We start from the raw sequence: 9,353 nt of genomic DNA on the forward strand, positions 1-9,353 counted from the left end.
CCCACTTACCTTCGGGGGATCAGCTGTTGCTGCCCCCCGCTGCCGATTCCTCTGCTGCTGCTGCTGCCTCCGCCTCCGGTCAGCAAGTTAGTAAGGGGGCACACGTGCGTGCGGGACACACGTGTGCCTGGATCCTCACCTTCCCGCTGCTGGTTCCTGTGGTAACCCATGGTAGTTACCAGTAAGACCGTACTTGAATTTCTAACGTAATAAAACATGAAGAAAAAGAATTGGGAGAAAAGTTCCTTTTTAAGTCTTCTGCTATGTTAAAAAGAAGCAGAAGAGGTCACAAACTTATATGTCATCCTACAGTTATGTAGGGTATGATCTTGTGGTTAAGCATTGTTGATACTTGTGTTCTTAATTTTTTTTCTTTATAATATGGAAATTTCTCTGTTCTACAGCCAAGAACATTCAGTGCATTTGTGATGTTTGAGGAACCATATCCCGGAAAATCTGTTTGGATGCTAACTAGCATCCAGGCAAACTTTATTGAAAGTGTGTAAAGGAGGGCGTCACCTTGCAGGTTTCTCTTTGGCGAAAATGTTTACCCCTAAAGTGAGACTTGAAGAACAGCCCAGAACAACCTATCAAAAAAGTAGGCAGCCCACTTAAGATAGTATTGGAAGATCAGTATACGTGAATGGCTGACAAAACACACAAAAATGTAGTCTACACATAGAAGCTGCTTGTTGAACTGTTCCCTAGGACACAGGAAATGGGGGAAAAATTGTTTGAGTGAATTTCCCCACAAATTTCTCTGAACAAATCAAGGTGGTGTTGACATGTCAACTGTTAAAACGAATAACTCAATTTTTATAGGCAACTAACTTGAAAGAGCGCATAAACAGTTACAAACCCACATCCCAAGGAAAGAGGAAATATAAATAATTGTTACTTTGAGTTCAGGCTTTATGGCAAAACTGCAGATATGGAAGGTTCCTATTTGGAAGGACTCATGATCTAATCCAGAGGCAAATGGATGCAATTACATGATAAGTGGGAGGCTGACTTGATATCTTTTTCAGCAATTCGCAACTTTGGGCACTGACACAAGTGATATTTATCACGATTGGTCCCCTGAAAGCACTCTACAGGCTACCCTGACTCTGCACAGCTGCAGAGTGCTTTAAAAGAGCCTGATTGCGTGACAGATTAACCCTCATTTAATGAGGGTTCGGATGAAGACACTCCAAGGCAGAGCAGCTTCATTAATTTCTGTTTCTCCCTGCATGTGAGTAGGGCATGTGAGTAGGGCTAGTCAAGGAAGCGATCAAAAAACTATTTACGTATTAGATCTCTCTACCATCACTACCACACGATCACCCACGGTTTTATGGTATCCTTCAACTAATAGCATTACGGGTTTAGCATCAGCATTCACCCTAACAGTAATGCAGGAACACAATTGGGGTACCATCATCAGTAGTGCAGTGGGTGGAACTCTTTCTAATACCTGGAAGTATTTTAATTGGCATTGTCTGTTATGGGAGAAGACGGACGTTCCGCGGTGACTATTTCATTCTGCACCGTATTTCACTAACTAATAAACGAGGGGAGTCCCAAATAGATGTTTTCCAGTCAGATGATGACCAATAGTTGTTGTTATATGTTTAAGTTATTGTATTTTCAGAACTCCATCACCCTAACAGGTATGTAACCTGCATTGGAGTTGCATTTCCCCACCTAAAATGCAGGTCATATTGATGATCCCTGCCTCTCTTTTTTCCCCCAATGGGGCTAGGTCTGCTCGAAGCAGGGACTGAGAGCATCCTGTGTCTAACATTGCTCGCACTGGTCGACCGCCTACCCAGGCTGTAACCATGGGACGGTTCCACCCTTCTTCTGGGTTGGTGAACCCCACACTACAATCCATGGGTTCTCCCGTGCTCTCCTCCTCTACGTCACCCCGCGGCTTTTAAAGCCCATGGTTTGAATTTCCCGCCCCTGCCCCAACAGCCAATCAGGTGCCTCGGTCTACCCGGAAGTGCCTGCCGGCAGTTCCGCCCCCTACACACCCCCGCTGGGGGGATCCGGTGCCGCCAGAGCCTGCTCCGCAAGGGTTAGCTCCGGGGGTGCTCCCTGGCCTGGGGGGACAGTCCCCTCCCTAGCCCACCCTGTTTGCGCGCTCTGTTTGCACTGCGCGGCTCGGAAGCGCGGCTCCCTACCGGCTCAGCTATATGGGACCCGGGGGGCTTCCCCTCCGGATCCGACTCAGCTGTGCCGGGTCCCTCCGTCCCACTTACCTTCGGGGGATCAGCTGTTGCTGCCCCCCGCTGCCGATTCCTCTGCTGCTGCTGCTGCCTCCGCCTCCGGTCAGCAAGTTAGTAAGGGGGCACACGTGCGTGCGGGACACACGTGTGCCTGGATCCTCACCTTCCCGCTGCTGGTTCCTGTGGTAACCCATGGTAGTTACCAGTAAGACCGTACTTGAATTTCTAACGTAATAAAACATGAAGAAAAAGAATTGGGAGAAAAGTTCCTTTTTAAGTCTTCTGCTATGTTAAAAAGAAGCAGAAGAGGTCACAAACTTATATGTCATCCTACAGTTATATAGGGTATGATCTTGTGGTTAAGCATTGTTGATATTTGTGTTCTTAATTTTTTTTCTTTATAATATGGAAATTTCTCTGTTCTACAGCCAAGAACATTCAGTGCATTTGTGATGTTTGAGGAACCATATCCCGGAAAATATATTTGGATGCTAACTAGCATCAAGGCAAACTTTATTGTAAGTGTGTAAAGGAGGGCGTCACCTTGCAGGTTTCTCTTTGGCGAAAATGTTTACCCCTAAAGTGAGACTTGAAGAACAGCCCAGAACAACCTATCAAAAAAGTAGGCAGCCCACTTAAGATAGTATTGGAAGATCAGTATACGTGAATGGCTGACAAAACACACAAAAATGTAGTCTACACATAGAAGCTGCTTGTTGAACTGTTCCCTAGGACACAGGAAATGGGGGAAAAATTGTTTGAGTGAATTTCCCCACAAATTTCTCTGAACAAATCAAGGTGGTATTGACATGTCAACTGTTAAAATGAATAACTCAATTTTTATAGGCAACTAACTTGAAAGAGCGCATAAACAGTTACAAACCCACATCCCAAGGAAAGAGGAAATATAAATAATTGTTACTTTGAGTTCAGGCTTTATGGCAAAACTGCAGATATGGAAGGTTCCTATTTGGAAGGACTCATGATCTAATCCAGAGGCAAATGGATGCAGTTACATGATAACTGGGAGGCTGACTTTATATCTTTTTCAGCAATTCACAACTTTGGGCACTGACACAAGTGATATTTATCACATGATTGGTCCCCTGAAAGCACTCTACAGGCTTCCCTGACTGCACAGCTGCAGAGTGCTTTAAAAGAGCCTGATTGCATGACAGATTAACCCTCATTTAATGAGGGTTCGGATGAAGGCACTGCAAGGCAGAGCAGCTTCATTAATTTCTGTTTCTCCCTGCATGTGAGTAGGGCTGGGCTACATCGGTCCAGCCCCACTCCTGGTGCTGTTGAGGAGCTCTAATCCCCTTACCCCCCCAAGTGCAAGCTGAACAAACCCCAGATCAGAGCTCCCTCCCCTGCCTTCTCCCCACTCTCATTTTGAAGACAGCATTGTAGCTGTGGGGGTGGGGGCATGGGGCTAGGGGAGAGAGGCTGCAGACATGTAGGCTCTCTCCACTGAATCAGCCCAAACTGGAGCTCAATTTCTCCTCCCTCCTCCCCACAACCAAACAGTGAACATCTGTTGGGTCAGGGTGTTCTCTATAACTCATGGCGCTTTCTGTGAAGCACCATGAGTTACAGCAGGGAGCTGCATGTCTGTTAGTGCCCTTAGTTTCAGTCTAAGACATTCCAGCTTTCCTGTGTAAAGTCCCTAAAGAAGGTGTGGCACAAATGGAAGTTCAAATAAAACCTCTCCCTTGCCATCTGTAGCAACTTGTACCTTCTCCTTGCTCCACTCCAGTCAGCCCTTCTCCCCAGGTGTTCCTGTCTGTTTTGCCTCCTACATCTTCATCTTATTCAGTGTGCAAGTCTCTGAAGAGAAGGAGAGTCCAGCAGCCAGGACATGTGGTTTTGCTGGACCTCCTAGTATGCTATATTCTCAGTTTGGACTTTCTTTTAGATATCCCTTTTATTTTTGTTGCCTATCTCTACCGGACTTTTTCCTACCTGGTGAGTCCACTAGTTGTCTTTTTCCAGGCCAGCCCCTTCTTTTTCAAACTCCTGAATCCTTCTGAACAGGCCCAGCACTAAGCTGGCCTTTTTTGCCTCCTGTTAGGCCTCCCTCAGTTCTCTCCAGGCTTACCCATGTCATAGCCTGAGGTTTCTTCTCCTCCTCCAGCAGTTCTTTGCCTGCTGCCTGATCAGAACCCTTCTGACCCTACACTGTTGGGGCCCTTCCTTTATATTTCCTTCCACACCTATAGGCTGGGGAATACCCTTCTTGTCAACACGGTGGCAGAAAGGGATCTCGGAGTCATTGTTGACACCAGGATGAACATGAGCCGCCAATACGAGGAAGGTGTCACTAAGGCTAACCGGACCTTGTCATGTATCTACAGATGCATCACATACAGGTCCAGGGAGGTGATGGGCACTGACAGAAGTGATAGTTATCACATGATTGGCCCCCTAAAAGCACTCTACAGGCATGCCCTGACTCTGCACAGCTGCAGAGTGCTTTAAAAGAGCCTGATTGCATGACAAATTAACCCATTTAATGAGGGTTAATATCATCCTGATATGACCCCAGCACCCGTTCCTGCCCGGGACAGCAGGTCAGACCTGATGAGCTGTTTAGATCCCTTCCGACCCTAAGCATTATGATAGTATGATTTCTCTAAGGAGCAAGGCCTCCAGCCTGTCAATTTTCCTTGAAAGGCTCTGCCCCCTTTCCCCTGTAATGGGGATTAAAAGGGCCCTGTTATACCATCCCTTCCCTTCTACAAATATGTTAAGAGCAAAGTGTGCTCCCTGCCCAGCTTTTCTCAAAAGAGCAGATAAAGATACCTACCTTCAGGAGAAGATTCTGGGCTCTAGATGCCCAGTCCATGGAGGCACCTATCTACATTCCTGAATAAGGTAGAGAGGTAGGAATTCAGAAACATCTCGGTCTTCTTGTTGGCTAGCTCTAGGTAGCTTCCCTTTTGCCATGCCTCATTTTTTCACATAGTCTGTGTAGCAAGTCTATACATCTTACCCAGGCATTGCAACACTGAATTTGTAGGTACCCAAGTCCTTTATTAGCCATAAGTGCCTATATAACTTTTGCAAATGAGACTAAGCACCTTAAGTGTGCTTTTTGCAAATTTCTCAGTGGGTTAACATTAGCGAACTGGATGCCCTATTTAAAGTGCATCCACCTTTTCTCTCAGTGTGGCAGGGCACCAGTTGGTGCCTGCCGCTCTTAAGGCTTGAGAGCAGGCAGCAGGGCAGCCTGCAGGTGTGAGCTAGTGCTGATGAGGCAGTCCCATGACTGGAGGAGAGCTCTGGGATAGGAGGAGAGGACTGAGTTGTCTCCATTTTCGATCCAGGCTCTCAGGACTGAGGGAGCAGAGTGCTGCTGGCAGCTGGAATAACCACATCCGGCCGAGCTGCTGCTTGGAACATTTTGGAGGTAAGGGCAGGAGCTATGGAGATGGCAGGAAGCTCCTGGTCCTGGGTATGATGTAAAACAGCAACCTGCTGAGGAAGGATGGCTTGGTGGGACTGCCCGTGGTGGGGCAATTCCCCAGAAATGCCAGGTCATTTGCCTCTCCAGTGAAAGGCAGATAGGGGTGCCTTATAATCCCAGTCCCCACTGTTTTGTGGGTAATTATGAGTGGGGAGAGACAGTGGGAGGGCCAAGCATGCCTGGAGAGAGGCATCTGAGCCCCGCAGGGGTGTAAGACTCTGGAGGCCTCAGAGTGGAAGCAGTGGAAGGGAGCAGCCCCAGTGAGTGGGACAGAAGTTGTGTGTAGCCAACCCAGAGTAGGGTGCACCATTGTGGCCTGAAGACCTGGGTGTTGGTGGGTACGGAGTAGGGTTGCATAGGGTGACCTGAAGGGCTGAGTAGGGTTGCAGGAGAAGCCTGAAGGGCAGCACATGGGCCAACCCCCATGTGAGGGACAACAGGAGTAAGTTGCCCAGCAAGGGGTTAGAGGCTGAGCTCTACCCAGGGCAGGGCATAAGGTCAGTGCCTCGTAGAATAGGGATTGCTTGAGCGACCCGAAAGTGCTGCCTGTGCACTGGCCAGCGTGGGAGTAGGTAAGCCTGATGGCCCAGGGGCGTTGCTTAGGAGGAGCAGGGCGAGTTGAGAGTGGCCCAGTGAGGAGCAGTATGTAGGAGGCCCTGTGAGACGGGGCGGAGTGAACGAGGTCTTGTGAGCGGGGCGGAGCGCGCGAATAGAATGTGAGAGGCCCAGCAAGGGGCCGAGTTGGCTCAGCCTCGGGCCAGAGTTATGATCAACTTATGATGCCATCTGCGAGGCATGGGACACCGTGTGGGAGTGGTATGGAACCGTGTACAATGTCCCCCGGCCTCAGGGCATTCAAATGAGCAGCCTCCCACATTTTACACCAGTTTATAAAACAGCAAGTCGTTGCATGTAAGATTGGGTGGACTGTCCCACATAGACAAGGGGGTGGGCCCATGTTGAGACCCGGCCTTAAGCAGGCTCCGTGTCAGACTGTTACAGGATTATAAATCTGGGGGTAACTCCAAAAAAGATCAATGTAGCTACCCTGGAATTACATCAGGGCAAATGAAAGCAAAGTACGGCCTTTGCACTGGAACAAATCAGCCTGATTCTTGTAATACAACTCTGCCTTTTACCAGTTCAATACTGACTATCCTGCCTAGTGTTAGGGTTCACAAAATGCAAACTGGCCCGTGGCCCATAGGAATCAAAGTCCATAGCATTAACATACTACATTGTCTTGCTTTGTCCAGTATGCATTACCCTCTACTTGTCAAATAATAATAATTCCACTTTAAGCAGCATCTCTGACAGCTCTCTAAGATGCCATGATGTAGACTTTCTCATTAAACAAGATAAATAGGATTTGTGAAATATTTAATCAATGACAGATAATCATCTTGCAAATGTGAAAGAGATAAATATAGAACACTGACATTGTATCATATGCTGACATACAGGAAGACGGTATCTATTAACTGTGCATGTATATGTGTGTGTGTATATATATATATATTTTTTTTTTACCTACAATTTTCTTTTAACAAGAATGACAAAAAATCTGTGTAGCTGATGTATCAGCAAAGCAGATTTAAAATGAACCACGTACAAGGGATCAACGCTAAAATTCTTGAACTCCCTTATAATAAAAAAATCACTGAGTATGATCATACTGCTACCAGATGACATCACCAATAGAGATAATGGCCTGAAAAAGGTAAAGACATTATCCTGTGGAATAATACATAAGTGCCTGGACCCTGCCTTTCATTTCTATCTGAATTCAACTTGAATGAAGAGCTAACATTTTAATAATCTCTCATTCCTCTATAGTTTATTTTGATCTCTCTTTTTTGTTCCTGTAGATTGAAAGGACAATGATTGCTGAGAAATTAGCACTTTGGACCTCCTCAGAAAGCCTGATGGAGAGAAAAGTGGAGGTGTATCTTCCAAGGTTCAAACTTGAGGACATGTTTAATCTCAAATCATCTTTAAAAGAAATGGGGATGACTGACGTCTTTGGTGAGTTAAAAGCTGATCTTTCTGCAATATCAGAAATAAAATCTCTATATATATCAGAGGCTGTTCACAAGGCCTATGTGGAGGTTAACGAGGAGGGCACTGAGGCAGCAGCAGCAGCCACAGGAGCAGTCATTAACCCAAGATCCTTGCCATCTAGTGAACTATTCATGGCTGATCACCCTTTCTTCTTCTTTATCCGGCACAATCCCACCAATACCATACTCTTCTTGGCAAACTGTGCTCTCCTTAAAATCAAAGTACATTTTTTGTTTTTTACCACAGCCAGGGACAGATGGAACAATATTGAACTGCAGCCTGACATGAAATATTAAGGGAAACGTTTATTTTCTCAATACTTTTCTAATCCCTTGACATTCAAACTAGAAATGCTGATGATAGTTCCTTCAATCCCTTTCATAGGGGCCATAGACTTAGGGTCCATTCTGCTTCCACGTACCAGAATTCCTACTGTAATGTAATGTAGGCCAGCAGTTCACAAATGTTAAGAGCTCTCTGAAAGTCAAAAAAGGTACATGGTATACCACCCAAATGCTTATATTCACTACATTTGTAGCTAAGTCTTACTACTTTGGTTAGGGGCAGATCCAGGATTTCCCAAAGCAGGGTTCAGAATCAGTACCCCACACTGCAGGGGTATCTGTAGTCCCCTGCTCCCAACCTCCTCCTCTCCTCCGGTGCCAGTGCTGCAGAAACCTCTGGAGTCTTTTTTGAAGTCCCTAAAGCAAATGAAAATTCCCCTCTCTCTTACCCTTCATGCTCAGAGGCACATCCCCTCCCTTTCCCTTCCTCCCAGGGGTGTGCAAAGTGTGCCCTATTTGATTCGGATTCGGCCCAAATCAGGGACAGTGATTTGATTCGTTGATTCGGATCACTGTCCCTGATTCGATTCAGCTGAATCCAAATCTGAAGATTTGATGCTGATTTGGAGAATCAGCACTTCAGACATAGACACAGCTTTACATGTTTTTTTCTACATACCTCAGGGTACTATGCGCAGCTTGTGAACGCTGCAATGCTGGGGTGGATGAAGTGTCCCACAGGAGCATGGGGGCCTTTTACATGCTCAGCGGAGTACTTCTGGTCCATTTCCGGGTCTGCCAGGGGGCATGCAGAGGGGCACACCCGCGCCCCCCTGGCTCAGCAATCAGCCACAGGGGGACGCCAGGTGCCCCCCCAGATCCAGGAGGCACCAGTCGCCAAGCCAGGCGCCCCCCAGTGCACTCCCCGGCGGACCCAGAAGTGCTTCTGGTCCACTTCCCAGTGTGCTGCCGAGCTTGCTGGGGAACCCCCTCACACTCCTGTGGGACACTCCATGTGCCCCAGCTTTGCCGCATTCATGAGCCGCCTGCTACCTAGAGGTATGTAGAAAAAACATTTAAAGCTGTGTCTATGTCTGAATCACAATCTTTCCGAATCGATTCAGAGAGATTATAGGGTCCTCTGATTCGATTTGGATTTGGGGATTCGGCCCCCGAAGCTTTGCACAGCCCTACTTCCTCCCTCTCCTACCTGCTGCTGCTGCTTTCCCTGCTGCCCTAGGAGAAGGAGGACCCTGTGTCTGCCCCAGTCAGGCTGCACCAGGGACTGGACTCAGCTGGTTTGGGGATTGGACAGTAAGAGCAGGA

General features: G+C 47.2%; 1 protein-coding gene across 1 annotated transcript; it reads left to right on the top strand.

Moving 5' to 3' along the window:
• Nucleotides 1–7,348: 7,348 nt before the first annotated feature.
• Nucleotides 7,349–8,039, top strand: LOC112548704 (serpin B11-like). Its single transcript, XM_025195210.1, has 2 exons — nt 7,349–7,402; nt 7,551–8,039. Exons 1-2 carry the CDS (start codon nt 7,349–7,351, stop codon nt 8,037–8,039), a joined length of 543 nt encoding a protein of 180 aa, XP_025050995.1.
• The last annotated feature ends 1,314 nt before the right edge of the window (nt 8,040–9,353 follow it).

This window comes from Alligator sinensis, unplaced genomic scaffold, assembly GCF_000455745.1.
Source record: "Alligator sinensis unplaced genomic scaffold, ASM45574v1 scaffold935_1, whole genome shotgun sequence".
In the NCBI taxonomy this organism is placed as follows: Eukaryota; Metazoa; Chordata; order Crocodylia; family Alligatoridae; genus Alligator; species Alligator sinensis.

Bases quoted from the DNA above. Each gene is read 5' to 3' on its own strand.
- LOC112548704 (XM_025195210.1), top strand. From the start codon at position 7,349: ATGATCATACTGCTACCAGATGACATCACCAATAGAGATAATGGCCTG. The intron at 7,403-7,550 runs GTAAAGACATTA...TTGTTCCTGTAG, and splicing joins GAGATAATGGCCTGAAAAAG to ATTGAAAGGACAATGATTGC.